Here is a 20,884-nt window from a genome sequence, read left to right as displayed (position 1 = left end):
GCCTTCTGCAAACTACATTTCAAAGCGTGTGAACTTGACTGAAGGAATAATGATTACAGCCTTAAACTTAGTGCAACTTATTTTAACTAATTTCCCTTGTAGTACTCACTACAGAGGTAATCTATTGTGGCCATACAAATAAATTATATTAACTAAATAATTAGTAACATTAATCTAACAGTTTACATTTCTTATTCTAGGGCCACAAGGACTCAAGGGTAATGATGGTTCTGCCGGAGCTAAAGGTTCAACTGGTGTTCCTGGAGCAGCAGGTGCAAAAGGAGAAAGAGGGTTAACAGGCCCACCTGGAACTGCAGGGGCAATGGGAACTGCTGGTGTAATAGGAGATAAAGGAAATCCAGGTACAATAAATTATTTTGACTAACTCACCAAACAATTAATGAATTGGGCCCTTAGAGTCTCCTATTCAGATACCACCACGTCTCACTCCATCTCTATTTCTGTTTCTTGATACCCTGTCCTAAGGCTCCTATTCTACTCCTCTGTGCTTTTGACCTTGTTTATTTTTTGTACTATCTGTAACACGATGACACACAAATTTACCAATCTGATTCAGATGTCACCTGTCTGCCAGCAGAATTGCAGAGTGTCTACCAGATATTTCTTCTTTGTTCAAAGCCTGCTTTCTAGAACTCAGCTTAGAGAAAACTGAATTGATCCTTTCCATAATCTCACTCAAACACATCATCAGACCTATCAATCCTGTTAAAAGATCTATTCAAAGAATAACCTTTGACTCTGCCCTGTCTTTCAGACCCTGCACACTCAAACAGTAATTAGTTTCTGCCAACTCCAACTCAAAGAGATTTCTTGAATATAGTCTTTTCTTAGCTACACACAGACAAAAATGTTAGTGGATTATGTCATTAATTCCCTCATACATTAACTGCAACATTCTTCTCTGTGGCTATACATTGTGTTCAGAGGGCACCACCTATATATCAACAGGGGATCAGCTGCTACCTATCAATTATAATATCAGGGCAAAAAAGGGAGAAAAAGGAGATATGTAGAAAATAGTGATCACCTCACATAATTTTTATTTAAGAAAAACAAGAACATGCTACAGAAAAGTTGAAAAGCATTTAAAAAGCACAAAATTGGCTATAGTGCAACAACTACCAACCTAGTCTATGTAAGAACCAGGTGTACCTATCCTGTGATTCCCAATCAGCTATCTCTTAGTATACATACATGATATGTCAGTAAATTGTAACACCATAAAGTGCACTAGATTTATACAACGTGCATAGTGCAATTATCACCCCATACATATTGATCTCAACACATGGACATGTGTGGGTATAATAAGAATAGTCCTACAGAAACAATGTATATAGATTAGACCCGTCTGCACAAAACTTGCTGTAAATAAATTATAATACAATAAAGTGCAATAGATTCATCTTAAAGTGCAATACGCGAGTATCATTATATATGCATCATTTTTGGTGTCAGTACAAAAACTATACTCATTTCATATGGTGTAGTTTCTAGGTAAGCATAATATATCAGCACGACCAATGTGTTTTGAGAAAGATATCATATTAGAATGCCATGGAAGGTGACACACAGATAGGATTATTCCCCCACACGTATCGCCGCTAGCAATGCGGCTTCATCAGGGGTAGGTTCAGCCAAGGATAGGTACACCTGGTTCTTACATAGACTAGGTAGGTTGTTGTTGTACTATTGCCAATTTTATGCTTTTTAAAAGCTTTTAAACTTTTCTGTAGCTACCCTCCCCTATTGTCTCTTTTTCTCTTACCTTCTCGATTGTGAGTTCTTGGTAGAAGGATGCTCTCTTCTCTTCTCTATGTATCACTTTGTCGCTGATCTAGCCATGTTTTTTAACTTTTTTGTCGAATGCTTACGTATTGTTATACATATGTTATCTATATTCTGAAAATCCTTTTTGTCCCTTATACAGTATTTTCTTATTTTCTCAAGGGGAATGCAGATTTTTTACCATAGTCTTTTACAGGATTATGTCAATTCTTGGGGCTGGTTCCATGCATTTGTTGACACCACATGCTGTTTTTTGTAATTAACATCCCTTGATAGCCACTCATATGTAAGGGAGTACAAACAGAAATATAACTTGTGGTTCCTAAACGCAAATGCAAAATATCTAATAAGGGCAATCTCCCAACGCACCATGAAACATTATGGACAAATAATCTAATCTGCTTTCTGGAGAATTATGGTATACTTGAAAGGGAAATGTAATTATTCAGGCAAAAAAGGGACAAAGAGATTTCAGTCCACAGTAGCTATGGAGGTATGGTGTCTACGTATCTGCTAAAGGGTCCACTAATGCCTATGAAGTACCATGGTGTGACTTCTATCTCTTCACACATTTTAGCTACACCTATGATTATATCATACCTCATGCCAGACCAGGTCTCACACATGCCAAATGTTACACTCTTTTTGCCATGATACAGTAAGTTTTGTGATGCAGATTTTAGATGAAAAGCTAATTTTTTTACACCTGACCTAGGTGCCAAAGTTGACAATGTAAGGTGCTTTAAAAATTACATTATCTGGCAAATAACTTTGTACAATTATAAAAACAATTGTATTTAGTGTATGTAATTCTTATTCAAATTCATATGTAATTTGCATTTATAGGCATTCAAGGCGTAAAGGGAGACAGAGGCCTACCAGGTCCTTCAGGGTTGGCTGGTGCTCCTGGTATTGCAGGGGCCAGAGGAGCAACGGGAGCTCCAGGTACTCCCGGTGCCAAAGGAGCAGCTGGTGCTAAAGGAGATCCAGGTAGGATTAGCTAGATTTTTGTCAATGACAGGAACTAATTATTTTTGCTATGTAGCCTATAAAATACCAAAAAAACATAGGTTCTCACAGTATAATTAAATCTATGTTGAATTCACACACTGCAGATTTTGTTGCAGACATTTAGGCAACCAAAAAACATTTTTATTCATCTGATTGGTAAGATTTCAGATGAATGGGATAGCTGCATATAACTTTCATAAAAATCCACAGCCTAAACTTCCAGCCTGAGGATGTTAACCCTTTTCCATTTATCAAAGTGCCTTAAAGGGAATCTAGAATCTGTTAGCAAGTTTTTGCTATGCAATAGAATGAGGAATCTGGTGATTCAAAATCCGTGCTCCCAAGTATGCAAAGTACGATCATAGGCAGAGATGTAGCATAGTTGCAGTTTATTGTATACAAACCTCTTAATCAATACAAAATGACAGTAAGCTACTGTGGTTTTGTCCTGATGAAGAGGTTTGTAAACCATGAAATGCATAGATACAATAAACTGCAACTATGCTACATCTCTGCCTATGATCGTACTTTGGATACTTGGCAGCGCGGATTTAAAATCACAAAATTCCCCATTCTATTTCATCAAACTCATTTGGTGATCCTGCTGCAGCCTTCACATCCTGTACAAAGGAGTTGTGACTGTCACAACCCCATCAGGTGAGCAGATTTCTTAACATTTTATACTCTTTTGCCACCAAATAAGACACTATTTTTGGCTTTGTGTCTCTCCAGTTTTTTCAATTTTTTACAGGTTTTTGTTATGTAATTCAAGAACAGCATGATGTAGAGGCTGAGACACTGATTCAAGCTGTGTGTCATTTGCTGGTGTATATACTGTCCTTTTGATAAAATCCCTGTTTTTCTCTGCAGCAGATCTACCAGTTCTTTGAATGTTCAGCTCTGTATAACCCTGCCCACATCAATGATTAAGTTGACTAGGAGGCACATGACATCTGGTCCTCTAGTGATAATCTCCTGTTGATTAAATTGATTGTACGGAAACAGCAACACAGAACGTATTAAATGACACATCCCTGGAATCAAGCTCTCTGCCTCTACATCATGCTGCTCTAAGATAATATAGCAAAAACTTATTGACAGATTTTCTTAAAGGGAATGTGTCATCCCCCTGGGCGATATCAGACCTTTACTATGGGCATACAGGTTATAGAAAAGTAAATCTATACTTACCTGTATGGCCCATAGTGGAAGTCTGATTGCAGAGAAATCTGGTTTTAGAAAGTCTGTTTACAGAGGCTTGGCATCCGGGGGACACCAAGCAAACCCCTCCAATCTGCTTACTATTCCCCTAAATCGCCGCCTCTGTGCTAAATTACCATATTAACCCCCTCCCACTTGCTGACGTTCAGGTCTCAGATCTTGAGCCTATGCTATACCCATGCTGTAAATGTATGGTACTTCTGGTTGGGGTCCACCCGCTAGTAATGTACATGAACATTGAAGAGAGGGAAGAGGTAAACATAACTGAAAGACACATTTGTATAATCAACAAGAAAAGGTATAGATTAAAACACATTCAAAACTGTTTTATGTTGATTTCTTGCAACTCTTTCATTTCAGATGCCACTCTCTCAACAAAAATTGTAAACTTAGAAAACAAAATAGCTGCTCTAGAGAAAAATGTTATTTCTCTCAAAAAAGGTAAATATTTTTCTAACTTGATTATTCTAAAATGTGTTTTCAATAATAGTACAAGAATGTCCAGCAAAGCTGAATACAATGTTTCAAGAGGGATGGAAACAAGTTCCCGCCAGACACCATTCATAACACTTATCTTCACAGAAATGTTTACACAAGAAGATCTGCTAATCATTTTCCTGACGAATGAGCGTTGTGCCTCTTTATACATTCTGTTTTCCAGGAACATTCCTCACAATGATTTTGTAGTGTAAATGTATTAGGGTTCGCTCACACAAGAGAATCACGATGATCATTCTAATCACACTCTGCAAAAACTGTGTCAGAGTTTGATCCGAGTGTCATCTGATTCTCTCACATGAAAGAATCACATCACAGGTGTGGAGAAGATGGAGAACTTAATTTCTTCATCTTCGCCATTGTCCCTATGAGCATTGTAAGGCAGCGCTAGTCATCATGCTGGGGGACACTCGCTTCACCGGGTCAATTAAAGCACACCAGGCAACACCTTTCCGGTATTTCACAATCCAGCAGTTTATTATTTATCATAAACCGCTCATAACCGAGTCCATCTCAGTGGCTCGCCGACATATTACACATATAATGTCCAAGAGCCTTTCCAGTGACAGATATGTCCACTTGGCTCCAGATACAGCCTTCAGCAAGGTAACAATATAAATGTCCACATCAATCAGTGTTTTTACCTTTGCCGGGTTTTAGCTGCTTCAGGTTTGTTCTGCCACAGCTGTGGCTTTACGGCTTCCCAGATGGGGGTCTCCAGCCCTCGTACCTTCAAAGGCTACTGGTATGTTTTCACACATAACATCCAGCCTCTGCCTTCCAGGACTCTTGTCTTTCAAGCCTCTTGCCCTCCAAGGCTACTGGCATCTCTTACACATAAGGATCCAGCCTCTGTCTTTCAGGCTTTACCAGGCTTCACTAGGCCTCACTAGGCCTCACACTCTAATGGTGTCCCACACACGGGGAACAGGCCTCACGCCTTTCACACTGTCTCAAAACTACGAGGGTTTATATATCCTCCAGTGCACACACAGGACCTGTGCTGATGTCACAGTCATGTGATCAGACCTTCTGTGTGCACAGGACCTGTGCTGATGTCACAGTCATGCGATCAGTCACCTGAGGGGGAGGTACATGGTCAGCCAAAACACACCCTGAACCATTACAGTAATGTCGCAAGCCGCTGCATTACAGCATACATCGGACTACACTCGGAACCAAGCAGCTGGTTGCTGAGTGAAAATTGGAAATCTGTCTTGTAGTGCCCATCCATTATGCCTCGTTCGTGCTTCTGGAGACATGCACCCAAAAATTAAGTGGGCTCTCATCGCTACAAAAATGCCAAACAATGTAGACGCTAAATGTGGTTTAGGCACACTGGGGCTCAGATGGAAAGGGGACATTTGGATTTGGGAGCTCAGAATTTGGCTTGTGTTTTGTGGGACAAGATGACATTTTCAGCTATAACATTTTTGTTTACATTCATTTTTTTGATCGTGATTTTTTTCCACTTTTTAGTTTTTTGCAAAGATTTTTTTTTACAGTGTTTAGTGAAGGGGTTAACTAGTGAGATAATTTTATAGGCCAGGTTGTTCTGGATATGGCGATACCAAACATGTGTACTTTTTGGTTTATTTTTGTTTATACATAAATATACGTATTTATTGTTATAATTATTTTGTTCTTTATTTTTGGATTTTTCTTAAATATTTTTATAATTTCTAAAAAAAAAAATTAAGTTTTCTCTTAGTTTCTCTATGGAATTTTTACTTGTATTACTCTGATCACTGTATATATGTATATAATGCATTGCATTGCACCAGGATTGGAATGCATTTCACCTGTCACCTGTTACACTGACAGATTGCCTTTTAGACCATGCAGCTGGCATGGTCTAAATAGGTTACCGTCACTGGCAGACCCACAGGTTGTCATTTGACCTTGGGCTGCCATGACAATGATCAGCAGCCCGCTGGGGTGCCAATTGGATGGGAGTGAACCCCCTCCCTCTTCCTGCCTTTAAATGCTGCGATAACTATTGATTGCAGTCCTCTGCAGTTCCAATGATGGGCAGTGCGCCTTTCTGAAGCTGGGAAGCTTACACCCGGCTTCAGAGGCTCAATGATGTGAGTGCACAGAAACGCTCGCATGTGTGAGATTTATATAGCGCTGGCGATGACGCCGACTGTTATAAGCCATGTTATTATGCCCACAGGGGTGTGATAGCATGCTAAGTGGCTGACTAGTCTGGGGAAACTAATGTCCCATTGACTAGTCAAATGGTTCATTTACATATCATAAACGAACTTTAGAAACACTTTTTCTAAAGATCTGTTTATGTGTCCAATGTAATAAAGGGACTGGCAGGGTATTTAGAATGGTAAACACAACTGCTGGTGGTTCTGGGAGGACGGGGCACCTGACAAGTTTACTTTAACCCCTTTACGACATAGGGCATATTAGTACGTATCTGTGCCCTGGGACTTATGGACCAGATACGTATTTATACGCCGTGGCGATTTCGCCCGCACACGGGCTATGCGGGCGCGATCGCCGCCGGGTGTCAGCTGATTGCGACAGCTGACACCCGGTGCTATGTGAAGGGAGCGGTCCCGCACCGCTCCCGGCACATTAACCCCCGCAATGTTGCGATCGAAGTCGATCGCAGCATTGCGGTGGCAAGGGGAGGTGATCACCGATACTCAACTCCTCTTCTGGCCTCCAGCACGGTCTGCCGCGGCTTCCAGGATGTTGCCATGACGACCCGATGTCGTCATGACAACATCCGGATCACCAGACAGCAGGAAGATTTTTTGGACATGCGCAGTGCATCTCCAAACTATCTTCTCCCTGTCCAGCGCTGACAGCCTGCATGGCACAGGGATGGTGCTGCATTCCTGTGCCATGCAGGCGATCAGAGAAAAAAAAGTGAAAGTCCCATAGTTTGACAAAGTAAAAAAGTGTAAAAAGTGTGATAAAGTGAAAAAAAAAAAAAAATGGTAAAAATATTAAAAAAAAATAAAAAAATAATCCACCAAAGCTAAAAATATAATGTACCCATCAATAAATATTATTGTAAAAAAAACACAAAAAAAACAATAAAAGTACACATATTTGGTATCGCCGTGTCCGGAACGACCTGACCTATAAAACTGTCCCACTAATTAACCCCTTCAGTGAACACGGTAAAAAAATATAAATAAAAAACGAAGCAAAAACACAATGCTTTATCACCATACCGCCAAACAAAAAATTGAATAACACGTGATAAAAAAGACAAACATAAATAAAAATGGTACCGCTGAAAACGTCATCTCGTCCCGCAAAAAACAAGCCACCATACAGCTCCATCAGCCAAAAAATAAAAAAGTTATAGCTCTCAGAATAAAGTGATGCTAAAAAATAATTTTTTCTATAAAATTGCTTTTATTATGTAAAAGTGCAAAACATAGAAAAACTATATAAATGTGGTACCGCTGTAAACGTACTGACCCAAAGAATAAAGCTGCCTTATCAATTTTACCACACGCGGAACAGCATAAAAAAAAAAAAAAAAAAACAATTCCTGAATTGTTGGTTTTTGTTTATTCTGCCTCCCAAAAATCGGAATAGAAAGCGATAAAAAAAGTCACGTGCCTGAAAATGGCACCAATAACAACGTCAACTCATCCCGCAAAAAACAAACCATCACATGACTGTCTGCCAAAATCTGGAAAAATTATAGCTCTCAAAATATGGCGATGCAAAAACTAGATTTTACAAAAAATGCGGCTTTTAGTGTGTGACAGCTGTCAATCATACAAACCCCATATGATTCTGGTATCGCTGTAGTCGCACCGACCCGAAGAATAAGGTCGTCTAATCACTTATACCGCACGTGGAACGGCGTAAAAAATTAACTCTCGGGTTAGGTTTGTGCTAGGTTTAGGGTTGGGCTAGGGTTAGGGCTAGGTTTGGGGCTAGGGTTCTGATGGGGCTGGGATTTTTTTCAAAAGTAAGAAAAAAAGATGACGATATGGTGACTAGTGTTGAGCGCAAGTGCTCGCTACTTGAGTTTGCATCGGGTGCTCTGGTATGCATTGAGTATCGTGGTTATTTGAGTGACATGCTCGAGTCTCCGCCCCATATGCTTCGCGGCCAAAAAATCTTTGCGGGGATTGCCTGCCATGCACGAGCGATCCCCGCATGTTTTGTTTTGGGTGTCTAATAACCGTGAAACATGCGGGGCAGGGACTCGAGCATGTCACTCGAGCACACGCAGTAAATGACGCATACCTGAGTACCCGATGCAAACTCAAGTAGCAAGCACTTGCGCTCAAGACTAATGACAACTTATTCAATATGATGACCTAATGTTATCAAATTCTGTGTCGTACCTCTGGGATCAAAATGTTCACTATACCCCTTAATAAAATCCTTGAGGGGTATAGTTTCCAAAATGGGGTCACTTGTGGGGGAGCTCCACTGTTTAGGCACATCAGGGGCTCTCCAAACACAACATGGTGTCCGCTAACAATTTGAGCCGATTTTCCATTCAATTTGTTAGCGGACACCATGTTGCATTTGGAGAGCCCCTGTGTGCCTAAACATTGGAGCTCCCCCACAAGTTACCTCATTTTGGAAACTAGACCCCCCAAGGCACCTATCTAGATGCATAGTGAGCACTTGGAACCCACAGGTGCTTCACAAATTGATTTGTAAAAATGAAAAAGTGGAAAAAAAAATACTTTTTCATTTTTACGAATCAATTTGTGAAGCACCTAGGGGTGCCAAGTGCTCACTATGCATCTAGATAGGTGCCTTGGGTGGTCTAGTTTCCAAAATGGGGTCACTTGTGGGGGAGCTCCAATGTTTAGGCACACAGGAGCTCTCCAAACGCAACATGGCGTCCGCTAATTATTCAAGCAAATTTTACAATCAAAAAGTCAAATGGCGCTCCATCCCTTCCGAGCCCTACCGTGCGCCCAAACAGTGGTTTTTCCCCACATATGGGGTATATGCGTGCCCAGGGGAAATTGCACAACAAATTTTGGGGTCCATTTTTTCTTGTTACCCCTGTGAAAATAAAAAAAATTGGGTCTAAAGTAACATTTTTGTGAAAAAAGTTAAATGTTCATTTTTTTCTTCCACATTCCAAAAATTCCTGTGAAGCACCTAAAGAGTTAATAAAGTTCTTGAATGTGGTTTTGAGCACCTTGAGTGGTGCAGTTTTTAGAATGGTGTCAGTTTTGGGTATTTTCTGTCATAAAGACCTTTCAAAGTGACTTCAAATATGATGTGGTCCCTAAAAAAATGGTTTTGTAAATTTTGTTGGAAAAATGAGAAATCGCTTGTCAACTTCTAACCCTTATAGCTCCCTAACAAGAAAAAATTTTGGTTCCAAAATTGTGCTGATATAAAGTAGACATGTGGGAAATGTTATTTATTAAGGATTTTATGTGACATATCTCTCTGATTTAAGGGCATAAAAATTCGAATTTTGAAAATTGCAAAATTTTCAACATTTTCACCAAATTTCCATTTTTTTCACAAATAAACGCAAGTGATATCGAAGAAATGTTACCACAATCATGAAGTACAATATGTCACGAAAAAACAATCTCAGAATCAGGGGGATCCGTTGAAGTGTTCCAGAGTAATTACCTCATAAAGTGACAGTAGTCAGAATTGTAAAAATTGGCCTGGTCATTAACGTGCAAACCACCCTCAGGGGTAAAGGGGTTAAAGACTGAAAACACTGCAAAATGCAATGCAAATCAATGCCTGCCCAAAGCACTGTTTTCTGTATTCAGAACAGTTTTTTTATAACTACTGCAATTTTTTCCAACATACTTTAATTTAGGATTAGTATATGTGTTTTCCTTCCTCAACATTTTCAAGTACTTCATTTTCCAATGAATGAGAACACTCTTGTCGACATTCACAGGCGATAACCTGGTACATAGCTTGTCCTTCTCTAGTCTGATCAGTAGATACTGTACAATTGTATCCAGTCCAAGAAATGCTCTGTGAGCTAAGTACTCCAGTAGCTGTATAAATCCTTCTGCTAATGTTGCTAAGGTCTTAAAAGATCAAGGGCTCAAGCCCCATGTCTTCGCACTTTTACTGCAAATAAGGCAGCAGCCTTAGATACAGCATCTTAACCCTATGTAGGGTAGTGTACCTCTAATCATAATGTTTCAGTTACTAGTTCTGCATAATGAAAATTCTATGTACAGTATAGTTAAAGGTGAATCTGTCATCATGAATATGCTGTCCAATCTGCAGGCACCATGTTATAGTGCAGGATGACCTGAGCAGATTGATATATAGTTTTGTAAGAAAACGTTCAATATAGCCTGTGATTTAGTCATTTAATCCTCTGCTCTTTCTGGGATGTTCGATGTAGTGGGTGGTCCTTGAATGGATTGACAGCTATCACTGTGTCACACTTATACAAAGGAAGTTGTCAGTAACTAATAGGACCACCAACTGGGCCAAAAATCACCGATACAGCAGAGGGTTAAATGAATATTATCAAGTTATAGTGAATATTTTATTGTAAACTATGTATCAATCTACTCCACTTCCGCTCATCTATTACATGGTGTTTGCAGATTGGGCTGAATTTTCATGGTGACAGGTTCTATGTAAAGTAAATGATTCGCTTGTGACATCTTTTTTAATTGTAGCATTCACTTTCCATTTCTTCTGTATCTCTTCACATAAACTCCCCATCCTGCTATTACCCCCATTATCCCTTCCAGTGTACTGCTCATGGTAGTAATGTCCCAATTTGTGACCTACAGATTCTTAATTCTTTTACACAGTAATACCCCCCCCCCCCCTTTGTGCACAAAATAGAGAAATCAGTTAACTTGACCCCCAAAAAATGTTTTCAGGTTCATATAGATCTAGTACATCAAGCCAAGGATCCAGGGCAATTCCTAGTGCCTTCACCGTTCTCTGCTGTAGATCGGTCTCAAGTTCAGTCCAGCTAAAAGTGGAAATATACTGTATGTCTGGCTTGCATCTTCCATGTGTATATAAGAGTATTTTTATTTATTGACCACAAACTAATATCTGTTGAGAAAATAATACTAAGTTTTTTAGAAAGTTGAATATCTTTATTTCTGCAGAGGTTTATTTACATCCAACCTGGCCACTGCTTTAAGTCTTAATTTGTCTTGAAACTAAAATAATAACCCAGTTTTCTGCAGCCCCATATGCTTGTATACAACTGACATGAAAATAGAATTGCAAATAAACTGAACATAAGGGTTGCTCTGCTTTATTGTTCTTATGTAACGTGTTACAAAACATATACAGGAAACTCAAACTTCCCTTCTTTCACAGTGTGCTATTTCCAAAGTGGAGTTGTGACATCTGGAAACAAAATATATGTCACAAATGGAAAGGAAGGTAATTACGAAACAGCTAAAGATACCTGTAAAGGAGCCCAAGGAACGATGCCCACGCCACTCAACAGTGCTGAAAATGCTGCCATATTACAGATTGTCAAGGCTAAAAACAGAAGAATTTTTCTTGGCATGAATGACCAAAAAGAAGAAGGCAATTATATATATTCTAATGGCAACCGACTTTCCTACAAAAACTGGAATGCCAACGAACCTAATGGGGGCCAAAAGGAAAATTGTGTGGAAATGATTGAACAAGGACAATGGAATGATCAACCTTGCGATGCTAAGAACTTGATTGTGTGTGAATTTTAAAAAGGCTAGTTTGAGGAATGAATTATTGATTGCCAGATTTGTGGAAGACAGTGAAAGCTATACTATTGATTGTAATAGACGTACTACCAGTAAATGCATAGGGAAATGGAAATGAGGTGAGGACAAAGAGGAAAGTTGGGTATATGCCTGGGTTTTGTATCCTGTTTTAAAGGTTCTTTTTTTGTAATTGCGTAAGAAATTCAAAAGGATGCAAACATGTGGTGGAAACGGAGCCTGAGCCATTCAGGTACATTTCCCATATGCCAGTGACTTCACAATGTAAGACTTGACCCATATACTGCATGCAATATTCCAAGTTAAGGGGGCTTAAAAAATTTATGGTCATGCACCCTATTAGAAAAATGTCAGTTATATAGGGGAATCCTTTGTTCTGAATCCTCGTCATCATCCACTTTGGAAGATCCATTTGGTTCTGTCTTACACAGACAACCCATTCATTTGAATGGGCAGTATGTAGTGCTTTACTTCCCTTCTGGCAGGTCAGTTCACTGTCAGTAGACCCTTCTAAGAAGTTAAAATTGGCTAAAGCGGAGATCTTATTTTCAAAGAATATACTAAAATCTATTTCTACTTTAGTAAACAACCCTTTACTTCCTCACATCAAAAGAATGTGTGTTAGTAAATACTTGCATTTCTGAAGTATTTTAGAATGCTGCATTTTCCAATTCACATTAGATGGCTTGGCCAATCATTCAAGTTGGCTTTCCTACACATACTTCAGGTGGAAGCGTTCCTACTGTACAGTATGTTCTCTATGAGTATCCATCGACAGACGGGTCTGGATGCGGCTTATCAGCTGGAGTCAATAAGATTGTAAGTGTGAAATCAGACACGCCAGAGTCATATTTTCCCCTACAGAAAGACTGTCGGCCTAACCCATCAATATCAGCGGGTTTGACTGGTATTGGTCTAATATGTATAGTGGGGCTGTAGACTAGACTGTCTTAAAATATGCCAGATTTATCAAAGTGAATCATGCTGTCTGATAAATGTGGCATATTTTAAGTTTGACTAGTTTAAGTTTACAGAATTTATTAGTTGGATTACTTTGGCTCAAATTGTGGCCACCAGAGTTATTATCTTAGATTCTGGTGCCAAATTACAGTAGAGTTGACAGTCTCCTGATGTGCCCACTAGTGATGCGTGAACGTGCTCGGATAAGTGATTATCAGAGCACGCTCGAGTCCTAACCGAGTATCTTCGGAGTGCTTGGAAAACATGTTTGCGTCGCCGCGACTGCATGATTCACGGCTGTTTGACAGAAGCGAGACATGCAGAGATTGCCTGACAAACAGGCATTCCCTGCATGTGTTGCGACTGTCTAACAGACCCGAAACGTGCAACCGCGGCGATGCATACATGTTTTCAGAGCACGCCGAAGATACTCGGTTAGGACTCGAGCGTGCTCTGATAACCCCTTATACGGGTACATTGGTGTATCACTAGTGCCCATCAATAATAGTGTGGACAAAATGTGTTGAAATTTACAATGACAAGGCTAACTAGAGACTAGTAATGATGTCAGCAATAGTTAGCTTTATTAAGTAACAATAAGTGTAAACAGATGTCACACAAGTATTCGAGAAATAGCAGCTTATCACAATATTGAAGCTGCTATAAGTTGTTTGATAGGAGATTGAATGTAATATTAGTAATACTCTCCGATGACACATAGAAAGTGATGGTCACCCCAGTTCCTTAGTAAAAAGCAGCCAGCTGCAATTTTGAAGCTGCTATAAGTTGCTGGATAGGAGATTGTATTTAATGTGAGCAGCATTCTCTGAAGATACTGAGAAAGTCACATTGTGTGGTTACTAATTTATTGTTACACTAGTATCTATAGTATCCAGCGTTGATGATGAAATGAAGAGATTGTAACTTTCTTTTAGACAGGCTATATCCTAATCAGAACTGCAACATTACACTCTAAAGTCTGCTGGATAGATGGCTGCTAGCACTATGGAAATGTAAATAAATATATCTTAAGATTTGATAATAAAGGTTATATTTTATATTGAATATTCACTTTGTTCTTTGATATCAGCTTAGCTATGCAAGAAACTTTTGCTATAATTTGGCACATTTTTTTGGTGCACATTGTTGCTTTTTCTTCCACACTCTCTTGTCGGACAAGGTACAGAAAATGTCTAAGACAAATTATAAATATCAAGGAAGTCATAAAAGACTGTATTTTTGCAATATGTCAGCATTCTAATGTATTTGGATTGATAATTCTCTTTCGTTGCATTTATTTTCCATTTGTTATATGCTTGCAGAGTCAGACACTGTAAGAACTGAATGTGTTGTGGAGCGTTGCACTCACCTTTTACTTTGAAAAATATATAGTAATGATGAAACTTCTAGGTGAAAATATTTTAGTGCCATTTAAAGGGGTTGTCTCTGATGCCATAATCATTAGCTGTCAATATCAGATTGGTGGTAGTCTGAAGCGTGGCGCCTCCTGATCTGCTCCAGCAGTGTCCAGACGTAAAAGGTATATGTATATGGGTAGGAATGCAGCAGTCCTGTACAGGGTATAGTGACCACTTTCAAGTATTGCAACTCATTTGTTGTTCAAATGAACAGGACCTAAGCTGCCCTATCTGGGAATGGCCACAAACCTGTCGAATGGTCATCAGCTATTTAGTCCTGGACAACCTTTTTAAGTTAGAGAAAAGTGAGGTATAATGCTTAAAAGAAAGCAAGATTTCAGTGCAGATATTGTACCTTTTATAGTGTCTGTATGTATGTGTATTGTTTGACTGTTTGGGATGTTTTGATGCTCACTAAATGTTTTGTATTGCGGAGACAGACACTGCAATAATCTCTGTAGAAAATGGTGGAAATCTCTTTTTGTTAGAGGGGTCCCCCATCAATGTACTGATCACATGGTGTACCATTTTGCTATTAATTTTGCATCCAATAATGCCCTTGATAGCCAGGCAACAGTCAACTGGCATTTCTACACAGATAGCAGTCTCCCTTACATGCTAAGATCACACCTACAAGGAAGGAGAGATGTGGTCCACATGTGCAAGATTTCCCACATAGAAGAGATGACGTGGCCACTCCGGGGACATTGATCACGCACACTGTGTGGTTATGTGGCACCCCTGTGGGTACAGTCGCCACAGAGGTACTGCATCTCACCCATAGGTGTGGTATCTCACTCTCAGGTAAGGATAGAGTGCTGCCCAGGACCCACACACCTACATCCAACACTACACTGCTCCAGACCAGCTGGAAAGGCAAGATGTGTCGCTCTTCATGATGAGCCCTGATCCTGGTTGGAGTGGGGGGAACCAAAGTAGGGGGAACCATGTAGTGGGTGTGGGTGGAGGACGTAGATCAGGGGAGTACTTGTTAGAAGTAATATAAAAGAGGGAACCATCTTGAAAGAACAGTTCAGTCTGAGAGGAGAAGTAGAGGGAGCAGAAGCTCTGTAGGAGCTCTGCTCAGGAGGAGGAGGGCCTAGCCAGAGAGACCCAGGACAGACTGAGGAGAAGAGGAGAAGGAGAAAGGCTCCAGGAACGAAGAAGGGATCCCAGGGGTACGGTCAGTGCTGGAGGCCACCAGTACGCCCGAATCTACCAGGCGGTGGAGGGATCGGGTTGCAGAGATTACCGGCCCCTAACTAGTGAGAATTGCAATATTCAACTAGGTAACCGGAGGGTGCAGCATTTCAGGTGCTGCAGCCCAAAATCCACATCTAACTCACCAAAAAGGTGGCCATAGAGGACAAAGGGGACAGAGAAGACGTCGCCCGACAAGGTCCGCGGTCACTGGATTGGAACACTGGGTGTGAGGTGCAGGGAGACGGCCAAAAGGAGCACACAGAAGGGGGTCCCGTTATGTACTCTGGAGGTACCTGAGGGTTGGCTGAACCCCTGTCTGGTGAACGCAGCGCGACGTGGGAAGTCGTAGTCCGGACAGTATAACCCGAGGAACTTAACAACTGTGAGTAAACCCTGAGGACTGCACCCCACTGTCTCTGTGAAATCATTTCTGCGCCATCACCCCCTGCACTACACTGCACCACGAGCGCTACCTCAATATCAACAACATCTACACTGCCCTGGAGCTAAGCTCTATTTGTGGAGAGCTAAACCAACTTTGCTGCATTTACACCAGCTCCAGAGGACCTGTTCCGCAGCGGCGGCTCCCTTTAGCCGCATACCACAGGTGGCGTCACAAACTGTATATAAGAACTTTAAATTCCCTGTAAATAAATATTTCCTTCTATTGACCACCCTGGGTCACAGACCGGGTCACAGCCACTGTGACATCTCCCCTAGCAACGACCGGCCCGGCACCGAGTACCCCACGGCCCAGGGGGTGCGTCTCAGTGCACAGAGTGTCTGGGGATATTACATATGCTGAGGATTATATTAAACATTCATTTTTGCCATCATACTATGATCTGAACTATCAGATGTATTATTGGGATGCAGAATTAATTTTCTCAATGGAACTGTGGGTTTTTTTTTTGAATCTTTGGAGACCTGAAAGGTTCACTTTAATTTCCATGAATAGATACAGATGCCACTTAGGCATAACACAGTTACAGTACAATGAACTCTACAGACTGCAGGAATAATGTATGAAGGTGCTGCATTCCTCAGGGAAGAATTCATTTAGAATTTTCTAATAGATTTCCCTGTGCTGCCGGTGATTTGCAAACATTTATTTTACGTAAGTTAGTTGCACACTTTCTGATGTCAGGGCTGGATTACAGGAAGGTTATAGAAGGGTAGATCCAAAGGTGCCTCCACCACCCATCTGCTGTTCTCAACCCTTTTCAGACACTCCTGGTAAAAATCATGGCAGTCCAAAAAATTAGAAGCTAGTAGCTAGAAAAAGGCAATGGGCTTTAAGGCAAATTTGGACGAAACACAAGTCAGTTGTCCAAAGTCCGCTACATGTCACTGCTACATCACAGGGCAATACAAGTGAATGTGGTCGCATTGTGACCCTGATGGTACTGAATTACTTTGTAATTTTTGCGACTTGCTTGCTGCAGTAGCCTAAGGGTCCACATTCATTGTGTCACAGCCAAAGTCAATATATAGCCCCAGTCTAAATGCTATGGTCTATGATTTATACTCATTGCCAACTGGAGAAAAAGATAAACCCATGCCATACATCCCTGGCTTTGGATAATTTCGATTTAAACAATGGGACATTCTTGATAAAGGATCAAATGCAGAAGAAATGTGACTTCTACTGTGCATGAGAAGAAATTACATATTTTACTCTTGGTAGAGTGGTTCAAGCAGATAAAGCAGTGCATTAAAAGGGCTCACTATTTGTAGATAAACCATTATATAAGCTAAAAGAATAACCACAGTGTTTAATTACCATTACTGCTTTAGATTTCTAACTTAAATTAAAAATCAGTCTTCACATTAGTTTCCATAATATAAAAAGTCATAACTAGAGAAGAGCGATCCTCTCAAGGTTCGATTTGTTTCTGATCGGCGAACTTCCCGATGTTCTCCGAACAGTTCGTCAAACAGTTAGTTGAACATATCCGAATTCCATTACATTCAATGGGTGGCAAAACTAAATGCATACACATCACCTTCAAAGGGGCCCAAAAGCTGCCCAAACAGCTCAAATTAGGGGCAGACACCGGGAAAATTTTCAGCAATTGACCCACAGTACAAATTTTATGTGGCACAGCAGCAGTCAGCCATGGGCCATGCGTGCGGTATCCGGGTCTGAGCCTGCATTTACAGCTTTGAATTTAACTTCAAATTAAGACGAGGTGGGTGAGGGATCAGTGTAGGCCTGCTGTGCTGGGAGCCCTGATACCACATACAACAGCTCAAGCTACTTTTCTGCTCAGGCACACTCAGGTGGCACACATATCAGCTTTGTAGACTACTATTTCTAGAAAAATGTAAGGATAGTAAAACAAATAATTTACTGAAAGTGCTGGCCTGCCAGTCTAGGAGCCCTACTGCTGCAGGCAAACACATGAATGAGACCCAATTAGGAGTCTCCAAATTAAAAAAAATAGGGGCACTGACAAACCTTCCACTACAGCCAACCCACCAAATGTAGATCCAATTAGGAGTCTCCACATGTACAAAAATTAGGGCCAGACACCACCAAAGTGGAATCAATTTCACCAGAGTAGAACTAGTATAATGGGGACTGACACCCCTTCCACTACAGTCAACCCAGCAGATGGAGACCCAATCAGGAGTCTCCACATTTCTAAAAATTTGGGGCAGACACAACCAAAGTAGCATCAATTTCGCCAGAGTAGAACTAGTATAATGGGACACTGACACACATTCTACTAAAGTCAACCCACCAGATGGAGATCCAATCAGGAGACTCCACATTTTCAAAAATTAGGGCCAGACACCACCAAAGTGGCGTCAATTTCACTAGAGAAAAAATAGTAGAATGAGGACCGACACCTCTTCCACTACAGCTAACCCATCAAATGGAGACCCAATCAGGAGTCTCCTCATTTCCAAAACTTAGGGGCAGACACCACCAAAGTGGCATCAATTTCACCAGAGTAGAACTAGTATAATGGGGCACTGACATCTCTTCCACTACATCAAATCCACCAGATGGAGATCCAATCAGAAGTCTCCACATTTCCAAAAATTATTGTTAACATCAGCAGCAGCAACAGCAGACACAGAAGCCGCGAGAAAGATGTCACAGACTGCAATAATGCAAGATCAATGCAGCACACTAAAAACTACACCATTGCCTAGTCTGTACAGTCTGCGATTGGGGTAAAAAAAGTCCTTGGAGATCCATGACTTGTTCATCTTTATGAAATTTAGGCAGTCTACACTTTCAGGGGACAGCTTATCCGTCAGGACACGACCTGCAGCGCTGAAGACACGTTCTGAGAGATTGCTGGCTGCCAGGCATGATAAAACCTCCAAGGTGTGAAGGCGAACTCAGGCCACTCTTCCATTTTTGAAGACCAAAATGTAAAAGGGTCCAAACTCTCCCATATGGTATTGATATTGAGCTTGAGATACTGCCGCTTCATCCTCTCCAGTCGTTTACCACGTGTCAGACTTGTACTCTGTTGTGCCGGTGCATGAGTTTTTCTAAAAAATGTGTGAAAGGACTCAAAGAAATTGCTCCTGGCACTTACACTGCTGCTGCTGCTAATGTTTTTGCATTGACATATAGATGTTCCTAAGGTTGGAAGTCTAGAGCTGCGACGCACACTGTGTGCCTCACTGCTGTCTTGGGGAAAACCTCTCTTAAGGTTGTGTAAAAGCATATTTCGAAACTCCAGCATGCGTGGGTCCTTTCCAGGATGGGAAGCATCTGCCAAAATTTACTCTTGTAACGTGGATCTAACAGAGTGACAACCCAGTAGTCAGCACTATTTTAAATCCTAACTACATGGGTATCATGATGCAGATGCAAAAAGGCGCTCATGTGTCGGGCTCTTCCATGCATTCCAAGCCGATGGTGTGCTGGTGGCTGGGTAACACTGATGGTTGCTTCCTGTGTCCCCTCCAACCAACCACGAACAACAGAGAGTTGATGATTATCCTCTTCATCTCGTGACTGTTGCTCGCACATCAGCTCTTTTCCTCATCCTCCATTTGTTCCTAGGCTCCTTCACCTTCACTAACAGTTTGTCTGGTAACACCAGCCCCGTCGATCGCTGTAATACACCCTGCCTTGACACCCGCCTGTGTGACGACAGTGTGAAACTTAGAAACCTTGTTATCCCTTCTGCATCCTCCTCTGCTTCCTCCTCTCCCTCTGGGACCACCACCTCCTCCCGTAGGCTATTTAAAGTCTGACCAGAATAGTGATGCTGATGATGGCATCATCAGCGCTAACCATCTTAGTAGCCATTTCAAAACTGTGCAGAAGTGTGCAGAGGTCCTTAATCTGTACCCACTCCGCAAACGTAATTTCCACCACGTCTGTACTATGTTGGCCCAGGCCATACAACATGAGATATTGTGTCAGGGCTCGTCGCTGCTGCCACAGTCACTGCAACATGTGAGGAATGGAATTCCACCTTGTCAGCACATCGCATATCAACCATTTCACTGACATGGACAAAGATCTCTGTATCAGGGTGCAAATGGCGGAAGTGAGCACACAGCGACCGTGCTTTCTGCAGTAGCGCACCCAGGCTGGGATAGTGGCGGAGAAATTGCTTTACCCCCCGGTTGAGGACGTGAGCCATGTAAGGCACATGTGTAACGTTACCCCGGCACAGGGCCCCCACCAGGTTGGCACCATTATCGCACATTGCCTTCTCTGGCTCCAGGTTCAGTGGAGACAGTCATTGCTCTAATTCAGCCTGGATAGCTGTCCACAACTCTTGACCTGTATGACTGTGATCTACAAGGCATATTAATTTTAAGACTGCCTGATTGCGGTGAGCCCTGGCTACGCAGTATGGAGGTGGTAGGGATCACCTCTGCACTGTTGGAACGCATGTCTCATTAAGGTAGAGGTTGAGGGTGCAGGTAGAGGCCCTAGAGAAGGTGGAGGAGGCAGAAGCAGCGGAGTAAGTGTTACATACAGAGGTTTGTCCCGCAAGCCTCGGGGATTCCAAGAGTTTTGGAGCAGCCCCTTCCCCTGCCTGCCCCCACAGCCACCAGAGTCACCCAGTGCCTAGTCAGCGAGATGTAACG

At 41.4% G+C, this 20,884-nt stretch overlaps 1 protein-coding gene across 3 annotated transcripts in view; it reads left to right on the top strand.

Annotated features, from left to right (window-relative positions):
* The window catches only part of LOC141273716 (uncharacterized), a 29,928-nt gene extending 16,510 nt beyond the window's left edge, over nucleotides 1-13,418 (top strand). The window contains exons 6-9 of one of the 3 annotated variants that reach the window (XM_073685988.1): nucleotides 201-362; nucleotides 2,656-2,799; nucleotides 4,402-4,482; nucleotides 11,836-13,418. In XM_073685988.1, coding sequence (XP_073542089.1) covers nucleotides 201-362; nucleotides 2,656-2,799; nucleotides 4,402-4,482; nucleotides 11,836-12,212 — 764 coding nt within the window. In that variant the 3' untranslated portion in view covers nucleotides 12,213-13,418. The remainder of the gene's footprint in view (nucleotides 1-200; nucleotides 363-2,655; nucleotides 2,800-4,401; nucleotides 4,483-11,835) is intronic. The other 2 variants (XM_073685986.1, XM_073685985.1) reach the window with 2 other exon arrangements.
* Nucleotides 13,419-20,884: the final 7,466 nt, after the last annotated feature.

Source organism: Phyllobates terribilis, unplaced genomic scaffold (genome assembly GCF_046119375.1).
Source record: "Phyllobates terribilis strain yellow unplaced genomic scaffold, ASM4611937v1 Scaffold_5__5_contigs__length_657084704, whole genome shotgun sequence".
Taxonomy (NCBI): domain Eukaryota; kingdom Metazoa; phylum Chordata; class Amphibia; order Anura; family Dendrobatidae; genus Phyllobates; species Phyllobates terribilis.
The sequence above is the reverse complement of the archived record's forward strand: the minus strand, read 5'-3'. Positions and strand labels throughout refer to the sequence as shown.